Raw genomic sequence first — 27434 nt, forward strand, 5'->3', positions numbered from 1 at the left:
GTTAGCATGCTGTTAAAAATCCAGTTATATCTCATTCAAAGAGGTGTACCATTTTGAAAGGTTTTGTGCAACAAGACTTAACAGCTAGGAGTTGATATTCTCCAACTATTTATTGGTTTCCCATTAATTGCTGTTGGGAGAAACCTTTACAATTCACCTTCTGGAAGCATTCACTGATAGCAACTTCTGGATTTCCAGATTATTCCACCCTGTGCAAACTCCAGAAATTGTCAGTTTCAATGGAGTAATGATTGTGAATGCTGACAATTTCGTTGTTATTACCACCAAAAGAAAATTTGATCATTAAAATAGTTGGCAGCTCTGGTGCAGGCATCAAACAAAAGTTGCACTCCTCGCTCATGAATAAACAAGAATTTCATGTCAACATACTGCATAATTTTAAATAAATGTATATCCTATGTAGCTCTGTAGAGTTAATAAATTCTGAACCGGTTTGAACCCAATCAGATTTATTTTTTCTGTTCATCAGCAGGCCACCTTAAATCAGTGTTTACTGGACAGCTATCTAAACCTGCACTATATTTCACCTTATGCTAAAGAAGCTTTTGTTAATGCAACTGTGCACTCAGACCTAATAACTACATCCAAATAGACCCTAGCATGTCTATATTTAATTGTAATTTTCACAAATGATCCAAAGTCACTTAAAAAAGAAAACTAAACTTATACATATACTATACTCCAGAGCACATATGGTGCCGACCAGTCTGTGAAATGTCAGCTTCCTCTTGAACATGAAATGTGAGCTGTTATTTTATCTGCCTTGTTTCTGCCTAATTTCCTTTTAACAAAAAAGTCTCTCAATAGATCATTTTTTAATTTGCAGCCTTTGCTCCTGACCGGTATAAAGAAGCTTCTGTCCACGTTAGTGTGATATAATTTTGGTAGATCCTAACAATGGTGTAATTTAAATACTGATCCATGTCATGCATCTGCCCCAAAAGGCATGAGATACAATCACTCTTTTGAAGACTGGACTGATAGAAAATAATTCAACTGCCTCAACACCCTCAACAATGGCGACTAATAGAATCACTATAAATATTACCTCATTTATCATAGTCCTTTTGGCTTTACGTAGAAGGTAATGACAGTAAAATGAAGAAAATGAAGTATAATCCTTTGTGGGGTGCAGTAAACTTTCTGCCAAAAGTTAGATTTTAAATGGTAATAAAATTACTTTCACTTTGTTGAATTGACACAGCAGATGTACTGTGTTTATAATCTTAACACACTGCACTGTGTTGTTGGACACTGTTTCCTTCAACATATAAGTATAGATGAGTTAATTAAGATATCTGTTCATGTCAAATTAATTGTCAGTATTTTTGAAAGTAACAGCAGATTCTCAAACTCATTTCTAAATTGCACCTTGCAGGAATGTTGTTAGCAATCTGCATGCTTTTTGTACAACGACAATCTCATTAGTTCAAGCCACTCATTTATCTCGTTATTTCCTGCAGGAGGGATTGAGGATGTTGGTTTCCAGGGACCTCGAGTGCACAAACACTTTGTACATTCAATTCTCATTCAAGTTCTTAGCTAAAGGTGTGTGTATTTTTTTTGTCAGTATGAAAATTGAAAAGAATCTAAAGTAGTCAAAGTGTCTGTCAGTTGGAACATTTAGACCCTGTGTTGCAAAGATAAAGACAATGTGGCAAATATTATAAAGTATCTATATATGTATAAAATAAACACACGAAATGGAGCAGAAGTGCCATAAATGCTGTAGATGAGTGTACATCTGAGAGGAAAACACAGACTAATTTTTCAAGTTGGATCCTTCAACAATCCTGATTATTGTTGTAAATCGAGGGAAAGTCAGAAAGTTCCACTGTAATTTTTCTCACCCATTTCTACGCTGTCCAGAAATCATTGACTCTAGGGCTATTGTAGCACTGTCACTAGTTGCTTTTCCGTACCTCACTCAATGGATATCTTCCAAATGGAACATTTACAACATTATGTCAATTAATTGCAGAAGGCATTGCTGACAAGCCCAAAGGCTTTACTCATACTAGCAATGGTGAATCTGGTATTACTTGAGCCCCTCCCTCCCCCACCCTCACCCCAGACCATAATGTCTATTCTACGAAGTAATGGCACAGAGCTGGTACTAATAATTTAGATCAGACAGGAAGGATGTAGGTTTGCACTCCTGATCTTTTACCTGATGAGTTCCTGTGCTGGGCTTTCAGGAAGACATTGAGCAAGGATTAGGTGTATCTTCATGGGGGTCAAGACAGAAGATGTTTGATGGCAGCTTATGCCAGGCTGCATTCTTGCATCTCCTCAAGATCAATAGCCTTTGCTATGACTGTTCACTAAAGCTTGTAAGGGGTAAACTCAAAGAGACTAGGAGAGAAAATTATATGTTCCAAGAAATTACTGTGCACGTATTGTTAGAATAAAAGAAAATGCCCAAAAGCCTCCTCTGCATTAATGGTAAGAGATATTGGAGAGAATCCTAGAAAATTCTGGAGTAACTGTTACTAACAAGCTGGTATAAGCAAGTTAATCTGAAAGATGGGTCATGCCATGGATCAAGTTAACTATTCAGCAATTGAGCTGAATAATTTATTTCTGGCAACATTTGGACACCTATTTAAATTCTTAATCCTTCAGAGAAAAGGAAACACTGTCCTTTAATACATACTTGAAAACAAGTGACAAGATGGATTTTTTTCACCTCTCGTTAAACAGAATGCTTTATCATGGATTGCACATAAATTCTTCAAAGAGCTACAACCAATTAATGCAAAGTGTATATAGAATTGGGATAAAGCTGTCTATCATGATGTGGCTCACCAATTTTAATTAAATGTATCAACTTGCCCTTTGAATAAGTCTCATCAGTGCTGGATTATTATTCTCAGTTTATACATAAATAAAGATCAAAAGAATTTCTGTGATTCGTGTCATTTCTAAATGTTGAATCCCAAAGCAAAGAAATTTGTCACGTCTGTTTCTGTTGCCTCGCAAAACATTAAATTCCATCTGCAATTTGAAATGCCAGAATACATTTCCATCAATTTACTGTTTAATTTAGTGGGATTTTATTCATTTTTATTTCTCTCATTTTATTATGTTTTGGCCCTGCCTTGATTGCTCCCTTTATTACCACCACCACCACCCCCCCCCCCCCCCCAATAATGGTGCACAAGGATGATCAGATGATTCCCTTGTGTGACAGCGGTGGTCTTTAGTCTCAGCTTTTTTCCTTGTCGTACATTCTAGTTCAGGAAGGCGCTTTTTAGGGAAATTCAAGAAGCCTACAACAGTGACTGTCCAGATGTTTTACAGGCAACATTTCTCAAAGGTAGAATGGGCAGAGAAGAACAAGTCATCTTGTTATGTATACATTACACAGAAGTGTGATATATAACCCATTGGGTTACAATATATATTGTTTCTCTTCTTTCATAGGATATAAGTGATACTGTTATTGCCCATCCCTAATTGCCCTTGCAAAGATGGTGGTGATCAGTCTCCTTGAATTGCTGTGGTCCTTGGGATGTAGGGTCTTCCACAGTGCTGTCAGGATACATTCACTGGTTTCAGGCAGAAAACGCCCTTACGTTTCACAGTAGCTATTTCAATATGGTATACCTTTCAAAATACCTACAGCTGGTTGCTGATGCAAAGTGTCGGTTTCAAAATTTGTCTGCAGATATCTTACTTTGAGGAATACACTTCCATCATTAGAATTGTTTCTAAAATTTATCAGTTATTTCCATGATTTGAAGAGTGGAGTAATCAGATTGGTTGTTATGTCATGAAAGCCTTCAACAGTCAATCTCCTGTAGTTGCTAATTGCGTATGTGGTGAACTTCTTCAGCTCTCAGTGAGACTTCTCAGTGGGGAGCTGCTTATATTTTATGGCATTCAAACTAAAATTAAGAAGTTTTCTAAAATGAAATGTATTTAGTATCTATGATCAATTGTAGGTAAGCTAATTACTATATATGCTTTTAACTGAATTGTTTTGATGGCAATTTTTTTTGTCCTCAATTCTGTGTTTTGATTCAGGTGTCCCTGATCGGTCACATTCCGTACTGCTGCAGTATTCCATCAATGGTGGCATAACTTGGCATTTGATGGATGAATTCTACTTCCCTCAGACAACAGAGATCCTCTTTATTAATGTTCCTTTACCACACACAGCCCAGACCAATGCAACTCGTTTCCGCCTCTGGCAGCCCCACAATGAAGGTAACAAGCTGGAATTATGTTTAGATGCCTCATTGCTGAATAGCTCTGGGGTCCCTGAGAGAGCTCAACTTCCATTTTTAGTGGCAATTAATTCAGTCAATTTGTTAAAAGCTTACAGAATCAATGTTGATTTCTAGAACACACGTTCTATTTGAGGTTCTTATTACTTATAATTGATAACTTATAAAGTATTTGAGGTTGAATACATGGAAGGATTACAGACAATTTTTTTTACTGTTAATGCAGTGTTTATGCTTCCTGTCTTTAATAAATGATCTGGTTTTGAACAGCACAGGCAGATGCAGAGTAAAGATCTCTCAATTTTGCCCCAGCATTGTTTGCACCTTATTTCAAAGAGTCATTTTGTTACATTTCCATTTCTCAAGTGTTGTAGTGACCAAACTGAACTTTGGAATATCTCTTTGAAGAGCACAAAGACACTGCACATAGATGTAACTCTAGCTCCCCATTTTATTCATGCACAAAATAGGAAAGAACCCAAACAAATTTGTTTCGTAAAACATAAGCACATTAAAATACCACATTCAGAGGCAGAAACTAGCTAAGTTAATATGATTGGTACCATAATATCTTGCCTAGTCAGTTCTTCATTTATTCCATTGCTAGAAAGCAAATCAACCGTCTACTTATCTTAATAAATAATATCACAATGATTTTATAAACATGATCTGATTTCCAGATTATTGTACTGTTACTGAAAATGTTAAACCTTCATGAATAATGGTCTAGTTGGATTTGGTGTAAAATAATTTTTATTTTGACTACTGATTAAAATTAAGGAAGGTAAGTTAATGTAGATTTGTGTTCATTGACCATTGTATCTCATTCTTTGACTATGATAGCTTTTGTGTACAATGATAAGAATGTTGGATTGGCAGCAAATCTAGACATTGTATCAGCATTTACAAATCTTTAAGAAAGTATTGAATGAAATGGTTTGCTTTGTTATTATGGAAATCTGAATCGGTTAAAGATGGAATAGAAAGAGATATAATTATGCTTCAATACATAGTTATAAAATTGCACAGAATTAAAATTGGATTTCTAATTAAGTTGCACAATAAGCAGTTTGTTTGACTGCCAAGAAATTGAAGTCAACTCCTTTATGATTTTCTGTTCAATGACAAAGGGAAGAAGGAAGAAATCTGGATCATCGATGACCTCATTATTGATGGGAATAATCAGAACAATCCTGGCATATTGTTGGATACATTTGATTATGGACCCAAAGAGGAGAACTGGTTCTTCTACCCTGGTGGAAACATTGGCCTCTATTGTCCCTATGTTTCAAAAGGAGCCAGGTAAGAATAAGCACTTTGCCTTTGGATGAGGGTATCGCTTGTTGTCTGTGTAAAGTTCTCATAAGCTAAACCAAAGGCTAGGCAAAACACTATAATGTCCACGTCCAATCTCTCTCCTTTCCAAGTATCCTCCTTCAAGACACTTCTTAAATCTACCTAATAACTCCTGTATCTGCCTATGTGGCTCAGTGTCAAATTTTGTCTGATTACATTCTGTGAAAGGTCATTGGATATTTCCTGTGTTAAAGCTAGTATACAAATACAAGTTCTTATTATTGATGGTTACAGTTGATTTATTTAATGTGACTATTCTGAAACTGTTGTTCAACATAACATCCTTCACGATAAGTAATTATTTTGTAAAATATATCTAAATTACTAAATGACTTGTCATAATTCATTTAGTAATGGGAATATCTATTGTGCTGAACGCCAAAGAATTGTGCCATTGTAATAAAAAGCAAACTTGGTCTTGAAGTACAACAATGCCAAAACCTGTTCACAGTTTTAAAATGTCAACCACTTCAACTCCCCCTCCTACTCCTTGGACGACATGTCCATCCTGGGCCTCCTCCAGTGCCACAATGATGCCATCCGAAGGTTGCAGGAACAGCACCTCATTTCTCGCTTGGGCACCCTGCAATGGTATCAATGTGGACTTCACAAGCTTCAAAATCTCCCCATCCCTAACATCATCCCAAAATCAGCCCAGCTTGTCCCCGCCTTTTTGACCTGTCTGACGTTTCTCCGACCTATCCGCTCCTCCCACCTCACTGACCAACCCCCACCTCCTACTTACCAGCCTCATCCCCGCCTCCTTGACTCGTCCTCCTTCCCTTGACCTACCAACCCCCATCCTAACTCCCCACCTAAACGCACCTTTACTGTCTCCATCCCCGCCTCCTTGAGCTGTCCATCTCCACTCCACCTATTTGCTCCTTTATCCACCTTCCATCCGCCACCCCCCACTCTATTTCAAAATCCCCTTCCCCTTTCCTATTTCTGAAGAAGGGCCTAGACCCGAAACGTCAGCTTTCCTGCTCCTCTGATGCTGCTTGGCCTGCTGTGTTCATCCAGCTCTACACCTTGTTATCTCATGGTTTTAAAATACCCGGATCAGGGTCTTTTCTATCATTTTCTATCAACTCATCACAACCGTATTCTCAGGTATTTTTCAGTTAAACCAGTAACCATTCAGAGACCTTCTACTTAGTGTGTAGTGGAGTCAGGAGGAGAAAGTGTGTTTCTCCTGGCTTCCTATTAAGTTTACAGGCCACGGCTTTGAAGCAGTATTATTAGAGCATTGCTGTCAATTGATTTGATTGCAGTGACGAGGCCCTGTCCTTGTGTAGTTTTCATTTACTGGTCAGTGTGCAGCTTTGATATTTTGGTTTGTTTCTCCATTGTCAAGGGAGGAAGATTCCGCCATCGTCTTTGTGTCAAACGTAGTTGGGGAACATTCCATTACTACTCGCGATCTGGATGTCAATGAGAATACTATTGTTCAGTTTGAGGTAACAACAATTGGAGATACTTACTTCTGCGTCAGGCTGTTAAGTTCACCACCTTTTTTCCACAACACTCAACATTGAGGTTAGAATTACATAGGGAGCATACCAACTCTAAAAATGTTTGAGGGCTGTAGGCAAATTCACCACCGAACGTGGCCAAATTACCCAGGACAATTCAATAATGGAGATGAGTAATAAGAGAAAATTCACAAAAAACTGAAAGAACTGCAGATGATTCCCTACAGTGTGGAAGCAGGCTATTCAGCCCATCAAGTCCACACCAATCCTTCAAAGAGTACCGCACGCTTGGCTGACCCACCTAACATTATGGGACAATTTAACATGGCCAATCCACCTAACCTGCACATCTTTGGACTGTGGGAGGGAACAAGAGCACCCAGAGTAAATCTACATAGACGTGGGGAGAATCTGCAAACAGCACACAGACCTGAAGCTGGAATCTGGCGCTGTGAGGTCGCAGTGCTAACCACTGAGGCACTGTGCTGCCCTGCTGGAAATCAGAAACAAAGACAGAAATTGCTAAAAAAAACTCAGTAGATCTGGCAGCATCTGCAGAGAGAAAACAGAATTAACATTTCGGATCTGGTGACCCTTCTGAACAGGGACAATTCACGCCTGATAGGTTCACAGTGAACCTATTGGCCAGCAAATTAGGAGGGAAGCAGTGTGTGATTGGAGGACCAGTGAGAAGGTGAGTTGCAGCAGTAAGCATCTCTGCTGGAGCAAAATGCAGAGAGGTTGAAGGCTGTGGGCCCAGAGGTACAGGGACTGGAAGAAGATGGGCTGGAGCAAGCAGGACCAGAAAAGAAGGGCCTGTCCTGAGTGAAAACTCACTTTGCCCCTAGCTTTTGCCATGTATGTATCATCTATGATTCTATGACTTTATCACACACGTAATGTACTACAAATTTCTTAGAATGCAATGATTGATTTGATTTAAAAAATGAAATTGTTTGGCTATGATCACAAAAGTCTGTGAAAAGTGTTTATGCTGATAGCATTTTGTACATTGGCAGTTGTTAGTTATTTTTAAAAGAAACATTTGCCAGTAACCTGTGCCTGTTATTTCATGTTGATTTAAATATGGCAATGTTTGAAGTTAATGTTTTCCTTGTGTTTTAGGGTTTTAAGTTTCATATAGTTGTCATGATTATTGAGATTGTAGTTGAGTTCTTCAAATTCTCTTCCATGAAACCCAAATATCCATTGCATTAGCACAAATATCAAAGCTAATGCTGCAGTGAGACTGCATCACCAAATAAAGAAGTTAGTAACAACGAAAGATGAGCACGAAGAAAAGGTATCCCCCAAGGAAGCCTCAAGAGGAGCCCTCAGAAACTAATCTCTTGACCCTTGGACTGTATCATGAAAACTGACAACTTAGAAATTCAGCTGTGCAATGCCTATTTTGTGAACATTAAACACAGTATTTAGGCTCAGATCCTGGTGACTACCATGAGAGGTTTCTAGTTTGCTCCCTCCTGCAGAACCCACATAATGCAAAGCCCTGCGGTCCGAAAGCAGAACAAAATATAAACAGCTGCTAAAGTTGTCTGAAACAGAATGTCTTCCCAATATCCTAGGCTCACTGCTTTACTTTGCTAGGCCAAAAAGACATGCTCGAAGACAGTGGACACCTCCTTAAACCAGTCTGTAACACAGCCCATAAATATTTAGAGTAAAATGGGTAAAGCAAGAACAACAAAGGTATTAACCCATTTAAAATACCCCAGTTAATTTTTTTGAAAGAAATGGAGTATCAAAAAAACATCATTCAGCTAATATTGCCGATAATTTCTTGTAGCTAAAAATGATACACGTGTAATATAGAATCAATGATGAATACTGCGCAATGCGTATACGTATATTTTATCTTGGTAACAACACAGCTAGAATATTTAATAAAAGAGCTCTTTTAGGAATATTTCAAAATTCCAATTCATATTTGTTGGACCAAAACCTTGTGGCAAGCCAGTTGAAAACTATGTGACAGTAATTGTTCAGACTTACCATACTTCAACAGAAATATGTAAAATCTTTATTATCAGTGAAAGAAATGTAAAGTTAAATTATTTCCATCAGTGATGTCTATTTCCCTTATGATTTCAGATTAATGTTGGATGCAATGCAGAGAGTTCAGCCTTAGATCCTATTAGATTGGAATTCTCACGGGATTTTGGAGCCACATGGCACTTGCTTCTGCCACTCTGCTATAGCAGCGGTCACGTCAGTGCACTCTGTTCTACTGAACTCCATCCCAGCAGTACATATTATGCTGGTACCACCCAGGGTTGGAAAAGAGAGGTAATCCACTTTGGAAGGCTCCATCTGTGTGGGTGAGTTCCTATTCCAGAACGTAAACATGACTTTCTTCTTCCTACACCAGTAGAATCAGTCAATTTATGACTCAAAAATTCTTTCATAATTGGTTCCAAAGCTGCCTTAGTTTCTTACAATATCCCTAGTTTTATTAGAATGATACAGAGCTGATACATAAGGCTATCATAAACCTGTGACCAGCAGTGTTTCACGGGGAGCAGTGCTGGGTCCACTTCTGTTTGTTATTTATATAAATGATTTAGATGAGAGTATAGGGGGCTTGGTTAGTAAGTTTGCAGATGACATTAAAATTGACAGTATAGTGAACAGTGAAGAAAGTTATCTGGGATTACTAAGGGATCTTGATCAATTGGGTCAGTGGGCTGAGGAGTGGCAAATGCAGATTAATTTAGATAAATGTGGGGTCTTGCACTTTGGTAAAACAAATAAGGGCATGACTTATACAATTAAAAGGAGTCCCTTGGATAGTGTTGTAGAACAGAGAGACCTAGTGGTTCAGGTGCACAATTCTTTGAAGCTTGCATCACATATAGACTGGGTGGTGAAGAAGACGTTTAGCAGGCGTTCCTTCATTGCTCAGACCTTTGAGTATAGGAATTGCGACATTGTGTTGAGGTTGTACAAGATGTTGGTGAGGCTTCTTCTGGAGTACTGTGTCCAGTTCTGCTGCCCTATTAAAGGAAGGATATTATTAAGGAGGAGAGGATTCAGAATAGATTTACCAGTATGTTGCTGAGAATGGAGCGTTTGAGTTACAAGAAGAGGCTGAATAAGCTGGGAACTTTCTCAATGGAGCATAGGAGATTGTGGGGTGACCTTTTCGAGGTTTATGAGAGGTATAGATAAGGTGCCTTTTCCCTAGGGTGGGTGTTATATTTTTATCGTGACAGGAGAAAGACTTTAAAAAGACCTGAGGGGAAATTATTTTACACAGAGAGTGATTTGTTTGTGGAAGTAACATCTAGAGGAAATGATGGATGCAGATACAGTTACAAGATTTAAAAGACTTTTAGATAAGTACATGAATAATAAATGTTTGGAGGGATATGGGCCAAGCGCGGGCAGGTGGGACTAGTTTGGGATTGTGGTCAGCATGGACTGGTTGGACTGAAGGGTCTGTTTCCATGCTGTATTTCTCTATGACTCTACAGAAATTGAAATGCTTTATGAGGAAAGATATGGCGAGATGTTTCCATTTTTAGGCAAGACCTGAACTAGAGCTTATAAATATAGGACGATCATTGATAAATTCATCTGAGAATTCAGGAGAAATCGAAAGACTACCACAAAAAAAATTGAGTCAAAGCAAATAAACACAATTGAGGGAAAACAAATATAAGCACATGAAGAAGAAAGGAATAGAAGGATATGTTGCTAAGGTAAGTTAAGGGTGGGAGGAGGCTTCGTAGAGGAAGAGGAATAGTAGGACTCTGTTGGGCCAAATGGTCCATGTCTGTACTGTAAACACCAAATGAATTCCCCATAACAGTACTATAGATAAGAACAAAGAACAATATAGCATAGGAACAGGTTCTTTGGCTCTCCAAACCTGTGCTGACACATTTTACACTTGCATATTAAACCGTCTTCGCTTCCAGGATCCATATCTCTCTGTTCCCTTCCTGTTTGTGTATTCGACCTGGTGCTTCTCGAGTACTGCTATTGTGTCTGCTTCCACCGCCTCCTTGGGATGCGCACTCTAGGCACTCAACACCCTTTGTGTGAAAACCTTGCCTTGCACATCTCTTTTAAACACCACCCCCAACAACTTGAACCTGTATCCCCTCGTAATTAACCCTTCCACCCTGTCAAAATACCTCATACTTTCCATTCCATCCATGTCATTCACAACCTTATAAACTTCTATCAGGTCACCCCTCTACCTCCTGCATTCCAGTGAAAACAAACCCAGTCTATCCAACCTTTCTTTATAGCTAAAATCACCCAAACCAGGCAACATCCTGGTAAACCTTTTCTGTACCCTCTCCACAACATCAACATCAACATCAACATCAACATCCACTGGTAGTGTGGTGACCAAAACCGAAAGCAAGATTCCAAGTGTGATCTAACTAAAGTTCTCTAAAGCTGCAACATAACTTGTCTATCCTTATACAATGCCCCTTCCAATGAAGGTAGGCATACCATAGGCTGTTTTACTACCTTATCTCCCTGCACTGTCACCTTCACTGATATGTGACCTGCCCACCCAGATCCCTTTGCATGCCACTACTCCCAAAGGTTCTGCCACTCACTGTATAATTTCCTCCTGCACTTGACCTTCCAAAACACATCACCTCACATTTGTCTGGATTAAACTCCATCCCCCGTTTTTCTGCCCATGCCTCCAACTGATGTATTACCTGCTGTAAGCTCTGACCATCCCACTCACTATCTGCAACTCCACCAATCTCTTTATCATCCCCCAACTTACCAATTAGACATTTTCCTCTGAATCATTTATGTAGAGCACGAATAACAGAGGTCCCAGCACTGATCCCTGTGGAACACTACTAGTCATTACCCTCCATTTCAAAATGAATCCTTTCACCGCTACCCTCCTATAACTAAATCAGTTCTTTATCCTTCCTGCCAGCTCACCCCGATACCATGCAACTCCACCTTTTATACCAGTCTGCCATGAGGGATCTTGTCAAAGATTTTACTGAAGTCCATGTTGACAATACCAACTATTTCTCTGTCATCAATCATCACCTTCTCAAAAATCTCAATCAAATTAGTGAGGCACAAGACCCCCCCCCCCAACAAAACCATTCTGTCTATCGCTAATTAGTCCATTTGCTTCTAAATGCATGTAGATCTTGTTCCTGAGAAACTTCCACAATTTCCCTACCACTAATGTGAAGCTTACAGGCCTGTAATTTCCTGTATTATCCCTACTACCCATTTTAAACAATGGGAAAATATTAGCTGTTCTCCAGTCCTCTGGGACCTCACCTGTGGTCGAAGAGAAGACAAAGATGTCCGTCAGTGCTCCAGCAATTTGTTATCTTGCCTCTCTCAATATTCTGGATAGATCCCATCAAGACGCAAGGACTTATCTACGTTAATACTTCTCAAGACTCACAATACCCCCTCCATTTTAATAGCATCTTGGCTTTGAAATTTGAACTCCCTTTCCTGAGACCATCTTCCGCCAATCCCTTCTCTTTGGTGAATACCAACACAAAGTATTCATTTAGGACCTAACATACCTCTTCTCACCTCACACACAGATTCCTTCATATGTCTTTGAGTGGGCCAACTCTTTCTCTAGATACCTTCATGCTTTTTATATGCGTATAAAAGCCTTGGGATTCTCCTTTATCCTGTTTGCTAACAACTTCTCATGAACCCTTTTAGCTCTTCTAATTCCCTGTTTAAGCTCTTGCCTACTTTCCTTTTATACTTTAAAGGTTTCATCAGTACTCATCCTCCTAGACTTTATGTTTGCTTCCTTTTACTTTTGATCAAGGTCATAATACCCCTGGTCATCCAAGGTTCATGTAACTTGCCATACCTATTCTTCATTGTCACAGGAACATACCACTCCTGAATTCTTATCTACTGCTGCTTGAAATACTCCTACATGTCTGATGTGGATTTATTCTGAACTGAAACAGCCATCTTCAATCAAAATTTTCCAGTTCCTGTATAATATTTTAGTTTACCTTCCCTCAATTTAATGTCTTCACCCAAGGACTGCTGTTATCCCTATCCATGAGTTTCTTAAAACTTAACAGTACTATGGTCACTACTCCCAAAATGCTCCCCCACTGAAACCTCACTCACCTATCCAGGCTAATTTCCCAAAACCAGGTCCAGTATAACCCCTTCCCTGGTTGGACTGATTACATGCTGTGTCAAGAAACCCTCCTGAATGGTCCTTACAAATTCTGCCTCATCCAAGCTCTAACACAAAGTGAGTCCCAGTCAATATAGGGGATGTGAAAAATCACCCACCGCAGCAACCCTGCTGTTTTTACAGCTTTGCAAAATCTGTCTATATACTTTCTCCTCTATCCCCCACTGGTTATTGGGGCCCCTCTAGAATACCTCCAGCATTGTGATTTCACCTTTCCTATTCCTTAGTTCTCCCCATTTTGCCTTGCTGCAGGAGTCCTCTGATGTATCCTCACTCAGTACAGCTGTGAGATAATCCTTTACCACCAACACAAAGTCCCCCACCCCTTTTCCATCCCCTTCTATCACACCTGAAACATCTAACTCCTGGGACATTCAGCTGCCTGTCCTGTCCCTCTTTCAGCCAAGTCTCTGTAATCTCAATAATGTCATAGTTGCAAGTGTTAACCAAAGCTCTCAGTTCATCTACGTTGCCTAAAAACTTCTCACATTGAAACACATGCATTTCAAGCCACCTCCCCTGTTCTTTTCAGCAGTGTTTTCCTGCCTGATCCTGTTCTTCGTCATGTTTGCTTTGCTTCTATATCTTTCTCAATTTCTGTGTCCACTGCCCAACACCACTGGTTCCTATCAGTAGTTTTAATTCTCCCCAAACCACTCCACCAGTACCCACCCCGCTGGACATCAGTCTTGGCCTGGTGTAATCCATCCAGTTTGTACAGATCCTGTCTCCCTCAGAATGCTCCATGAATTTGAAACCCTGCCCCTCATACCATCTTTTCAGCCACACATTCTAATGACATATCCTGCTGTTTCTACTCTGACTAGCTCTTGGCACTGACAACAATCCCAAGATAACTGACTTTGAGGTCCTACATTTCAACTTTCTTCCTAGAACTCAATATTCTTCTTTTAGGACCTTATCCTTTTTTTAACCCATGTTGTTAGTACCAACTTGTACCATGACAACTGGCTGTTTACCCGCCCCTTCCAGAATGTTCTGCAACTGCTCTGAAACATCCAGGACCCTAGCATCAGGGAGGCAACATACCATTCTGGACTCTTGTTTGTGACTATTGAATCACCTATAACTTTAGCATTTCTATGCCTGTTTCTCCCTCCCTCTGCATCACAGCCAACACAGTGCCATGAATTTGGCTGCTGCTGTTATCCCCTAAGTGTGCCAATCCCCTCAACAGTATTCCAAAACAGTAGATGGCATATAAGAAAACTCCGTTTTTCCAGGTGGAAAAGCCTCTTTTTTGCACAAACTTACTTAGCATCTAAGTCAACCTCTTTTTCAGTTAATCTTACTCTACCTTCCCCTGTTCTGAATCAAGAGAAAGGCTCCATAAACCCTGCATGTCCACTCCTCCCTCCCACCATGATCCTGACTTCACTTACATTGTGCCACCAAGAGTGAAAAAAGTACATTAATTGAAAATAAGAAACAATTCTACAGTAACCCCTGTTCCTTCCATTCATACCTGTTCCCAACACTAGTTTTCCTTGGACATTTTTCTTACTGCTCCTATTTCATTTTCAGACCTTTCTCTTTTATCAAGCCACCAGTGTCAACTTGATCATTGTCAACTCTGCCATTCTGAGCGTTTATTTAATTACCCGTTCTTTAAATATGTTTTCACTCACGTTTTTGGTGTTACCGTCCATTGGTAAAGGCATGGACTGCTACAATGCAGCTAAAACAAGCAGAAACATCTGCCTGCCCTGTCAGGATAATATCATTTCAACCCAGACTTTGGTATGTAAAACAACTCTTTACTGAGTTCTCATCAATTGATATCCTATTGTTCACTAAGCAGACTGATTATTCAGTTCAAGTGTCCAATGAAGGTGTTTATGTACAAAGTCCTTTTGTTGTTTCGTCTCACATTATAAAATAATCTTTCCTAACTTTTATTTTCATATGATTTGGTTTGTGGATGTGCTTCCTACGGTCACAGATCTGTGAGATTTCGATGGTACCAAGGGTTCTACACGTCAGGCTCTCAACCAGTGACCTGGGCCATCGATAACGTTTACATTGGACCACAGTGTGAGGAGATGTGCAATGGACATGGTAGCTGTGTCGGTGGAACCCAGTGCATTTGCGACTCCAGGTATTCTGGACCAACCTGCAAAATCAGCTCCAAAAACCCAGATTTCTTGAAGGGAGACTTCAAAGGTTTGTTGAAAACAATGTATTTGTAGTTTTGTAAACCCTGGGTTAAAGGAAATGACACAGAAGTATTGCAAAGTGTGTGGAGAATGAAGGCCATTTTCTGTTGTTATTATTAATGATAATGCTTCCAGTGTATTTTATTCTGAACATTGGGGATGTGAAGCTGTTTGAAACATGATGAAAATGGTGGGGGGGGGTGGGTCACCTGGTTGGAACATCCATTCAGATTATTAGTACACACTCACAGGTTTTCTACCTCCTTGCTCACCAACCCATGGCTTTCTGTAAATTGTGTGGAAAGTCACAGGCTTATGGGTATAGGAGTGAAAAACCACAGCCAGTATTTTATCTCTCTCTCTCTCTCTCTCTCTCTCTCTCAATAAGATTATTAGAATGGTGGAGGGAAGGAAGGAGAGTATTACATTTCTGTGCTTTGAACATCATGGTTTGTGGTCAGTGGAATCAGCTGGTGTTTCTGTGTGATTCAGTAGAAAGAGAGAAATCCTATTAGTAATTAATAAGGCTGTCTATCATAGCAACAATATGTGTCTAAGTATTTCATGCAATAAATTGCTGTTACTAGTATGGTGAAGGTTACATAAGCAAATGGCAGTCATTTTTCACCATTAATAGTGCTCAGATGACTGCATGACAAAAGGCCAGCCCTTCTGCTTTTGACTTTAACTTTTGGTCAGTAGCTTTACCTTTTGAGTTGTGCCATGGGTTCTAAAACTGGCACTTGAACTTGTCTCCCAAATTACAACACCTCCATTAACACAACACTCCCCCACTGCTTCACTATTATTTAAGAATTGGACTGGGAGCTTAAACCCACAAAGGTTTGACCAACTGAATCTAGCTAATATCACCGATCACCATTAAAAAAGCCTGAAGTTATCAAAAAGTCTACTACAGCATAATCGATTGGTTTGAAATAGCAGTCTCCCCAGTGTGCATGAGTTAGACTGAAATTAATTCTGTTCTTTCAGATGGTTGTAAAAGTTCACAAGACACCATTTCAAGGAAGATTGGGGAAATTACCCAATATTTATCCTCAAAACCAATCATAAAAATTGATTATCTGCTGATTGTTGCTTTGATGTTTGCTATGCACACATGGGCTACTCTGTTGTCGAGATTACAAGAGCAGGGTTACAAACTGTCCCAGAATGATTCTGCTAGACTGGACATCAGTCTCCTGGTGGCTAAAAGAAAGCATTCCAAGAGATTGGAATACCACTTTCTCAATGCAAGTTTTGTGAATTTTCAACATTCTCCATTCTTGGAAGTGTAACATGGACATATGTTACAACAGGCGACATGGTGGCTCAGTGATTAGCACTGCTGCCTCAGCACTACAAACCCAGGTTTGATTCCACCCTTGGGCAAGTGTCTGCGTGGAGCTTGCGCATTCTCCCTGTGTCTGCAAGGGCTTCTGTCAGGTGCTCTGGTTTCCTCCCACAGCCCAAAGATGTGCAAGTTAGATGAATTGACAATGTTTAAATTGTCTGCGGTGTCTGGGATATGCACTCTGGATGAATTAGCCATGGCAAATGGATGGATAGGGTAGGGGGTTGGGTTTGTGTCGGATGCTGATCAGAGGCTTCGTGTGGATTCGATGGGTCAAATTGCCTGTTTCCACACTGTAGGGATTTTGATTCCATGAACTACATCATCAGTAAACTGCGTGGAAACACGCATTGCTTCCTTCTGAGTAGGTGCTGGCTAAAGATCTTTCTTTCTTCAATGAATCTCAGTTACAGGCATGATTGTGCCTCTACACACTGGTGCCTGCATATAAAAACAGAGATAATGGGAACTGCAGATGCTGGAGAATCTGAGATAACAAAGTGTGAAGCTGGATGAACACAGCAGGCCAAGCAGCATCTCAGGAGCACAAATGCTGACCTTTCGAGCCTAGACCCTTCATCAGAAAAGCAGGAGGGGGAGAGGGTTCTGAAATAAATAGGGAGAGAGGGGGAGGTGGATCGAAGATGCATATAAAAACAAACAGGTTTTAGCCATGGCTATTTTGGATTAACTGCGCTAAAAAATGAAATATTTACTGCCCATGATTTACTTTCCACTTCTAATGTTTTCATGAACTTTGATTTTAGCAAGGTTCATTTGTGTGCAGATATAAAAGGTTTTAGAGTGAGAGTAACAGAATCACATAAAAGACAAATTAAAAGGATCATGATTTTGTACAACATTAACATTAATAAAATTGAACAGAAATGAGATTGGAAAAAGTCAACGTGCGTCTGCAAAAGACTGAAGCATTTTAATAGCTATGTTTTGCGTCTATTTAATGGAGAATTGCTCTCTACGTTTTTGAATGTAGCAGGCTGCAGATTTGTTCGGTTCAGTGGATACTTTTCGGATGCTGATCTTGTTTCTCAATCGAGTAGCTGATATGCCACTAAATGCCAATTGATCAAGCTAAGAGTTTACATGGGGTAGAATGTGAATAATTAGGAATGATCTATTTTAAATTATAATCTAGCATTATTTTTATTAAAGATTATTCAGAGGATAACATTTTGAAACTCTCTAAAATATGGTAATAATAAACTTTGTAACTCTTATGCAGCAATAGTTTGTAACTATAAACCACATTGGCTTAAATGTAGTCTAACTGGCAAGGCAGCCATTCAAACCTGTGATGTCTGATTTCACATGCTTTACTCACTTTAATTTTCAGGCCCAATAGACCCAGAGAAATTTTTAGTGGTCAGCGGTGGGAGGCCATCCAGGAAATGTGGCTTAATGTCCAGTGGAAACAGCCTCTTCTTCAGTGAAGAGGGACTGCGCATGCTGATGACTGTGGATATGGATTTGTCACATGCCAGGTATTTGAAACACATTTATCATTCAGCCTCCTTTCTTAATTGCTCATAAGTTGTTTTACATTCACTTAATTCTAAGTGAAATAATGTGTAAATGAGAAAAGCCTATTCAAACTCATTCTTCTTTAACTCACTGTACAAGCCTAGCTTAACAATTAAGTGTCTGCCTCCTATCTTAATACTAACTGCTGTACTCTCATTCTAATCTGTCAATTGATATTTCCATTAAGTTGTATTTGTTATACCAAGTGACAGCTAATTTTAAATGTGCAATAATTACTTCTCAAGTCTGCTTGAACTTCATTTCCCCTTCAAGTGATGATTCATAAACCTAATATATCAATATCTCTGTTTCTGTCTCTTTCTTTTATTTTCCATCTCACACAAGCCCTCCCCAACTCAAATGCTGATTTTTGACATGTTTATTGTTCTCCAATTTCATCATATCAAGAGCAGAATATTACTTTTATTTTAAAAGTTTCTTTCCATCATAAGATTTGACAGTTCTCGCAAAATGTTTAAAAAATATAATTTCCCTTCTATCACTTACCCAGATATTCATTTCAAAAGTGCTGTGATGAATCATTCACAGAAATCAGTGAGCCCAGGTATCCATGCTGAATTGTTATATTGACAAGATGAGAGGAATTCTATGCATCTTTTTTCCATATAATATAAAAGAAATGAATGTTTTCATCTTACAGTGTGTCAGAGTGTTCTTTAATGTCTTGTCAGTTACGAGTCCAATATCCTCTCCCCGAGATGCTGGGGAGATTGCAAATTTGAGACCTGGTGGTTGGTACATGCAAATATTAGGTACTAATGCTGAGTACATATGTAGCTCCCAGTGCTGTTCACAGCATGTCACCGTCAATCGTCTTTTAACTCAGGTCTGTGGGATTACGAATGTGCTTATAATGAGTCCTCATTACAAAAGCAGAGGATCTTTTCGAAAACCAGTACTGTGAGCAACTAAAGGGAGGTACTTTAATATCAGAAAGAATACAAGAACATGTGGACGTTTCTCAGAGAACACAATGGAATCTTCAACTTCTCCAGATTAAAGTGACAGTTCCACTTTTTCTACTGAATATGCAGAATCTCCTCAAAACATTTTTAACAGACAACGTGTATGTCAGTGACCCTTCAGACATCACATTTCATGTGCCAGTATTAAAGATGCTGACTTATTTTCTGCAGGTTTTCTGACCTTGAAAGTCATTAATAGGATTCAATGATTGGAAAGCAACAGCTAATGCATAAAAGCTGCCATCAATAATTCATCTCCAGCTGACCCGGACTATTGCTATTTAGTCCACCCATTGAGGCATCAAGGCAATGGTATGAGCAGGACAGCCCACATTCAGCATAGCTACAACAACAGACAACTCGCTCAAAATATGTGCAAATATGCCTTAAAGGCCAGTTAGTAATATAAAAATATATAATGTTGCCATGTAAGGCCACACCTGATTCACAATATGTTGTACAAAAATATATGAGAATAAGACAATGATCTCGGGAACTGGTGGGAGTGAAAAGGAGAGATGGCAGGACCCCCAGGCCACAGCAACTGGTTCACGAGCTTCTCCCTCACTCCCCTCCCCACCCTATACACATCTCCTCACATTCCCCCAAATACCATCCCCTCATAGCACCCACACAAACCCACCTCACTTGTCCCCATTCAGCCCCCTCAGACACCTCTTCTACTCCCCTTACCCTCCTCACAACCCCACACACTTCCCCCTGACATGCCCCCAAATACCACCCCTCATACCTCCCTCACAAATCCTCCTCATACATCTTCATATAGTCCCCTCACACAACTCCTACACACCTCCCCCTCACTCTCTTACAACGTCCACAAACCTCCCTCTCAGACCCAACAAACACCACTTCTTCACACCCCTCCCACACCCGTCCCCCTCACCTCTCTTACACCCCTCCTGCACACGTCCCATTCCTCCTTACCTCTCTTACACGCTCCCCCACATACCTCTCCATCACTCCGCCATGCCTCCCCTTACACTGCTCTCTCCCACACACTTCCCCTTCCACACGCTCGCCTCACACCCCAACACAATCACCACCCACTGACAGCACCTCCTACACACTTACCCATCACACCCCTTGCACAACTTCCCCTCACCCCTTCCCCCAACCCTCCACTTGATCAACTGGGGAATACAGGGAAAGTAGACACAAGGAATATGAGATCAGCCATGATGCTATTGAATGGTGGAGCAGATTCGAGGAGCCAAATGGCCTGCACCTGTTGCAATTTCTTATGGTCTTACATTGGAACCACTTTCTGTGTCCCTCAGAAAAACATTGGTTTTAAATTGCTGTCTACAGTTTGTGTTTCTGCGAATATTTTCTTCTGTTTTATTTGGATATTTTTATGGTTGGAAACAGCAGTATAACAAATGATCCCAGGCTCAATATGCCAAAGCATGTCCACATCAAGTCATTTATCTTAAAAAGTTGATATGAGGGAATTGACCTTTTGCACAATTAGTCATTAGGATTTTGAATGCCCTCCTTTGCCTGGTGGTGGAAACAGACCCAGTAATAACTTTCAAAAAGAATTGGACATCAGCTATAATCAGAAAAAGTTTACAGGGGCACAGGGAAAGAGCAAGGGGGTGGAACCAGCTGAATTTCTCAAAGTACCTGATGCAAACGTAATGCGTAAAATGACTCCTTCTGAGTGGTTTTATTCTGTAATTGTATGAAATGTCAACTGATATCTTTTATTAATTTTGACTTCTGTTGTTTCTCCACTCAGGTTTGTCCAGTTTTTCCTTAGACTGGGTTGTGGAAAAGCATCTCCAGACCCTAGGAGCCAACCTATGCTTTTACAGTATTCCCTGAATGGGGGCCTCAGTTGGAGCGTTCTCCAGGAATTTCTCTTCAGCAACTCGAGTAACATGGGCCGATACATCGCCCTCGAGATCCCACTGAAGGCTCGATCCTCCTCCACCCGTTTGCGTTGGTGGCAGCCATCTGAGGATGGGCATTTTTACAGTCCCTGGGCCATCGATGAGGTGGGACTTTTCATATAAAAAACCAACACAGTTGGGAGTTGTGGTAAACAGCTACAGTTAATTCTTAACCAGGGATAACCAGGGCGGCATGGTGATACAGTGGTTAGAACTGCTACCTCACAGCGCCAGTAACCTGGGTTCGATTCCAGCATCGGGCAACTGTCTGTGTGGAGTTTGCACATTCTCTCCGTGTCTGTGTGGGTTTCTTGCGGGTGCTTCGGTTTCCTCCCACAGATCAAAGATGTGCAGGTTAGGTGGATTGGCCATGCAAAATTGCCCATAGTGTTCAGGGATGTGTAGATTAGATGGGTATGGGTCTGGGTGGGTGCTCTGAAGTTTGGTGTGGACTAGTTGGGCTGAAAGGCATGCTTCCACACTGTAGGGATTCTGTGATTACAATAAATTAGCTTGGTGCTCAATCTCCATAAGGTTACACAGATGAAATATCACCCACAATTTCTGGTCTTTGTGCCTACTCAATGACAGTCTTTGAAAGGAGGATGATAGCATACTGGTAGTGTTAATGGAGTAATATCGCAGAGTCTTGGATTAATGCTCCAGAGACTTGGGTTCAAGGCCCATCAGAGCACCTAGATGAATTCAAGTTTAATTTATTTATAATTCTGGAATAAAACACTCATCTCACTAATTAGCTTCATTACACTTGAATATAAAAGGTGTAGTTTGTTGAAGCTGTTCGTCTTGCACTCATCAGGATGTTTTGCAAGAATACCAAAGGGGCAAGCCAAAATCTGTACTGAATTAGAGGAGGGAGCTGATTGGATGGCAGTGTATCTGATTGATAAAGGTGGTGCCATAGAGAATGCATCCATTAATGTCGATTGGAAGATGACCACTAGCGCATTAGGCCCTGTGTTCCCTGATATTTTTATTATTTTATTTGTGTCTTCTTTTGTGAAGACAGAACTGAAGTACGTATTGAACCAATTCACCATTATAAATTCTTCTATTTCAGACTGTAGGGAACTTATATTCATCTTTACTAATTTTTTTTCTCTTCACATATCTATAGAAGCTTTTACTGTGGGTCTGTAAGTACCCTGCAAACTTACCCTCATACCCTATTTTATCCCTCTTAACCAGTCTCTTGTCTTCCTTTGCTGGAATCTAAATTGTTCCCAATCCTCATGTTTGTTGCTTTTTGGCTAATTTGTGTGCCACTTCCTCAGATTTAATACCACCCCTAATTTCCCTTGTTCACCATGGTCTTATCACTTTTACCATTTTGTTTTCATGTCAGAATGGGAAGAATAACTTTTGTACTTATCCATGTGCTCTTCAAATATCTACTAATGCCTATCTCCCATCCTGCCTTTAAATAATAATGTCATAGCCAGCTCACGTCTCATTATATTTTAATTTCCTTCATGTAAGCTTAAGACCCTAGTCTCAGAAATAACTGTCTCTCTCTATCTTAATGAAGAATTGTATCCTACTGTGGTCACTCTTCCTAAGGGCCAAAACGCAACTAGATCATCAATTATTCCTTCCTCATTGCACAATGCCCAATCAATAAAGGCCTTTGGTCGAGTTGATTCCTCTACATATTGATAAGTGAAACTATCCTGTCTATACTGGTATTTCTAAGCTCAACCCATGCAAATTCTACTTCGCCAGAGCTAATATCCTTCCTCATAATCACATGAATTTCCTTTTTAATCAGCAGTGCTGCCACATTTCCTTTTCCTCTTTGTGTGTCCTTTCTAAAATCAGAAAACCCCTGGATATTCAGTTCCCATTCCTGGCCACCCTGCAGCCATGTCTCTAATCCCGAGTGTATCATGCCCTTTTATATCTATTTGTGCTACTAATTCATCAATTTTAATGTGAATGCTTTGCATATTGAGGCACAAGGCTTTAAAATTTATCTTGTTAGCATTCTTAGTCCTGTGGTCCTGCTCAGCTCTAGCCCTTGAATTTTCTACCTGCCTCCTTTCTTATTTCCCATTCTGTCTTTGTTTTGTTCATTATTTCCCTGTCATCCATCTCCCTGTGTAGATTTTTCTTTGCCTGCCATTTTAGTTTAAACGCTCACGACCACCCTTGCGAATATATCCCATAGGACATCAGTTCCAGTCCTGCCCAGCTGCACTCTGTCTAGCTCGTACTGGTGCTAGCTCCCACAGAATCAGTCCCATTTCCCCAGAATCCCCTTGCACCATCTCTCCAGCTACATATACATCTGATATATCCTGGAATTTCTACACTGATGAGCATGTGACACCAGTAGCAATCCCAAGATCACTACCTTTGAGGCCCTACTTTTAACTTGCTTCCTAACTCTCTCTTTCTGCTTTTAGGACCTCATCCCTATATCATTGGTATTTATGTGTACTACTTTCACTGACTGTTCACCTTCCCACTTCAGGAAGTCCCATAGCCACTCTGAGACATCCTTGACCTCAGCACCTGGGAGACAATATACCACTCTGACGTTTCATTTGTGGCCACAGAACAGTCGACCTGCTGAGCTTTTCCAGCAACTTTGTTTTTGTATCTATTCCCTTTACCATTGAATCCCTTATTACTACAACATTCCCATTCTTTTTCCTCCTGTCCTGTGCAGCAGAACCAACTGTGGTGCAATGACTTTGGCTGCTGTCACTTCCCCGAAGAGTCTAGTCCTCTCAAAAAGTATCCAAAGCAGTATATCTGTTTTGCAGGGGAACAGCCACAGAGGATTCCAGATCTACCCACTGAGCCCTCTTACCCTGTCTGGTGGTCCTTCCTTTGCTCCCCATGGAGCCTTACCCAATGGTGTGACCGCCTCTCTACATATGCTATTCATGATACTTTCAGCCTTGCAAATGCTCCAGCGTCCTCAGATGCCATTCTAACTCCAAAACCTAAACTTCCAGGAGCTACAACTGGACAACCTGCGTACATTGGCCTCCAGTACTGGACCTGTGCACGATTTCTCATGGAGCGCGGGCATGGGGATGTCATGAGTAGGAATATTTATTAATGATTGCACACTGTTCAGGACCTAATGAAATGCCTCAAAGTAATGAAGCTGTCATTGCCCACATGCAGCAAGACTTGGACAGAATTCAGGCTTGGGCTAATAAAAGACTGATAATAATTGTGCTATGCAAGTACCAAATAATGGACATTTCCAGCAAATGAGAACTTACCTATCGCCTGTTGACAGCCAAAAGCATGCCCATTACTGAATTCCTCACCATAAATCCTGAGTTTTATCAGAGATCAGAAAAGTAACAGGACCAACTATGTAAATACAGTGACTACATCAGCAGATCAGTGTCTCGGAATGTTTCAGTGAATAACCTATCTTCTGGCTCTCCAAAGCCTGCCCACCAACTACAAAGCACAGGAGCATGATGGAATGCGTTCATCTACCTGGATGAATGCTGCTCAAACATCAAGAAGCTCAACAGCATCCAGAACAAAACAGTCCCCTTGATTACTAACCCCATTTTCCAATTTAAAACAATGTACAGTTCAACAACTTGCCATGGTTCTTCTGGTTACATCTTTTACCAGCTAGAAGGTCAGCGGCAGCAGGCATGAAGGAACACAGCCACCTGCAAGTTACAATGCCATCCTGACATGGTATTGTATTCCATTTCTTCACAGTTGCTGGGTCAGAAAACTGGAACTCTCTCCCTAATTGCACTGTAGGTTTAGCTGCACCAACAGACTATAGTGGTTCGAGAATATGGCTCACCACAAGCTTCCAAGGCAATTAGGGATACACAATTAATGGCATTCCTGCCAGCAATGGTTACACTGAAAGAACGATAATATATTTAAAAATGAGCATGTCAGTAGTAGAATGAAGACAAAACGTGATTCAGCTCTGATGCTTGCAGATTCTCAGATGCTTGGTGAAGAAAAGCCATTTGGGTACAAGCACAGAGGGCCATTTTCATCTGTGGACCACCCATCAGCAATGTCATTTCATCAGAGAAACAGAATATGAGGACCAGGTTAGGGGGAAAGAAATATGGAGTGAGAAAGTGCTATTTGAACCTTGAACAATCTCTCGAATTATGGACAATATCCTTTCCTATTGAATTCAATGGGAATATTCTTCAGGGCTTTTCTTAGAAAATATGATCAGCAAAACTGAAAACTGTCCATCCATTTCTATATTACCTCTGTACAAAACAGACCAGTAGTTTTAAAATGTATCTCTCATGTCCAATCTCTAGTACGTTTAGCCTGAATATTTTGGTTTGTTTTTTAATATGTTTTAAATGTATTTTTGTGTCATTTTTATTTCCTCTTTACTAATACCTCTTTGCAAATGAAACAGATTGTGATTGGAGGAAGCATTACTGGTAACACTGTGATTGAAGATAATTTCAGCACATTGGATCACAGGAAGTGGCTGCTGCACCCAGGAGGGACAAAGATGCCTGTCTGTGGCTCGAATGGGGATGCTTTGGTATTCATTGAGAAGGCTTACACCCGTTATGTTATCTCTACTGATGTGGTGGTGAATGAGGATTCCTTCTTGCAGTTTGATTTTGCTGCTTCCTGCTCTGTTACAGACTCTTGTTATGGTAAATGTCTTTTTGATCAGTAAGGGTTCAAAGAACCCTGAAATTCTTGTGATTCTACATAGTTGAGGTAGCATGGGACTCCCATTCATCCTTGCCTGGGCCATACTTTCACTGTTTATGCTAGAATTAAGACTCAGGGAGTTTCCCAATAAAGTACTCTAATGCACCTGAACAAGTTTGGTCAACTAATGCCCTCTACCTTTAAAGGACAGACCCTTAAAGCAATTGCAATATTAAAAGCCTACTTATCATAAAACATCTGACTATGACATCTGATGTTGTCCAGATTTTTTGAAAGTAACCTACCAAATAGTTCCGAACTCCACAACAAGTTTTCGCCAAGGTTTACACACTGTCTGACTTGACATGATTCACCCAGATTTCAGCAATCCATCTTCCTCACTGAAGATATCAATCTCAGGAAATTGACAAACGAACAGAGGTGTGACATACTCAATCTAAGGTTATTTTGTGGATGTTTCAATTTTCTACTTGCCATAATTTCTACACCAACCAAATTGGCTGATTGTGAGGATTTGGTGGTAAATTTAAATTTCAAGTCTCGCTGCCATATCTTTTGACTGCATGTCATGGGTAGCCCCAGCATCAGGACAGCCAAGCAGCTACATCTCACTTTTCAGGAACAGGGTTGTTTAAATAGCCAGACAAGAACCTTACAACTGGAAAATGCTCATATCACACGTGGTTGAATACCTTTACCAAACAAATGCTCAGAGACTGTCTTGGGTGCTGGGAGTTCCTTTGAAGCTATGTGCAGAGAGGTCTTAATTTTCCAGGGTTCTCCAGCAACCCCCATTTTCTTGATGTCAGGAAGATGCAAGTGTTGGCGGTAGATCCATGTTCCCCACTATTAACATTTAAAGAAACAGTGGAATCTTGATACAGTCAGGTTCTGCTCCAAACTCCTGTGTTCCTAAGCAGAAATTTGCCCCTCCACCCATTCCCAGTACAAGACTTTCAGGGTCTTTGTCTACCAGACAACCATAAAGTTTAAATATGACGGTTGATGCATGCGCTTGTCTTGCTGTTAAGAAACTGTACGTGTAGGATCATGGGTCACAGAATCAAAGCTATTGATTTCATGCTGTTTTGTAAATCTAGGATTGTAGAATTACGTTTTGATAGCATGAGATATTCATTCAACTAGAATATCTCAAAAATGAACAAATCAGTACTCCATGTGTAAGTCAGAACAAATTTAGTAACAGTCTGACAAATATGATGGATCTGTCTCTATGTTGGTTGCTATGGACAGACATTAACTTGTCCTCATTTTATGCATTTTTACGATGTGTAATTAGCCATTGAGCATTTTGCTGGTTCATTTATTGGGTTAATTAATAGTGACATACAGAGCATAATAGCAGGTACTTTAAAGCACTAAATAAAATGAGGCTGCTCATTCTCCAAACTGTGTACAGTTTTTTAAAAATTGTAACATCTGTCTTAAAATATTAGACTTAATTCAACATTTTCTCAGCAGGGAGCTGT

At 40.2% G+C, this 27434-nt stretch overlaps 1 protein-coding gene across 1 annotated transcript in view; it reads left to right on the forward strand.

The window, feature by feature from the left end:
• The window catches only part of reln (reelin), a 363171-nt gene that overhangs the window by 287449 nt on the left and 48288 nt on the right, over positions 1-27434 (forward strand). The window contains exons 38-46 of the mRNA XM_048553828.2: positions 1485-1569; positions 4051-4233; positions 5384-5555; positions 6967-7069; positions 9197-9423; positions 15256-15476; positions 18178-18325; positions 21114-21372; positions 25673-25922. Coding sequence (XP_048409785.2) covers positions 1485-1569; positions 4051-4233; positions 5384-5555; positions 6967-7069; positions 9197-9423; positions 15256-15476; positions 18178-18325; positions 21114-21372; positions 25673-25922 — 1648 coding nt within the window. The remainder of the gene's footprint in view (positions 1-1484; positions 1570-4050; positions 4234-5383; positions 5556-6966; positions 7070-9196; positions 9424-15255; positions 15477-18177; positions 18326-21113; positions 21373-25672; positions 25923-27434) is intronic.

Source organism: Stegostoma tigrinum, chromosome 25 (assembly GCF_030684315.1).
Source record: "Stegostoma tigrinum isolate sSteTig4 chromosome 25, sSteTig4.hap1, whole genome shotgun sequence".
NCBI lineage: Eukaryota > Metazoa > Chordata > Chondrichthyes > Orectolobiformes > Stegostomatidae > Stegostoma > Stegostoma tigrinum.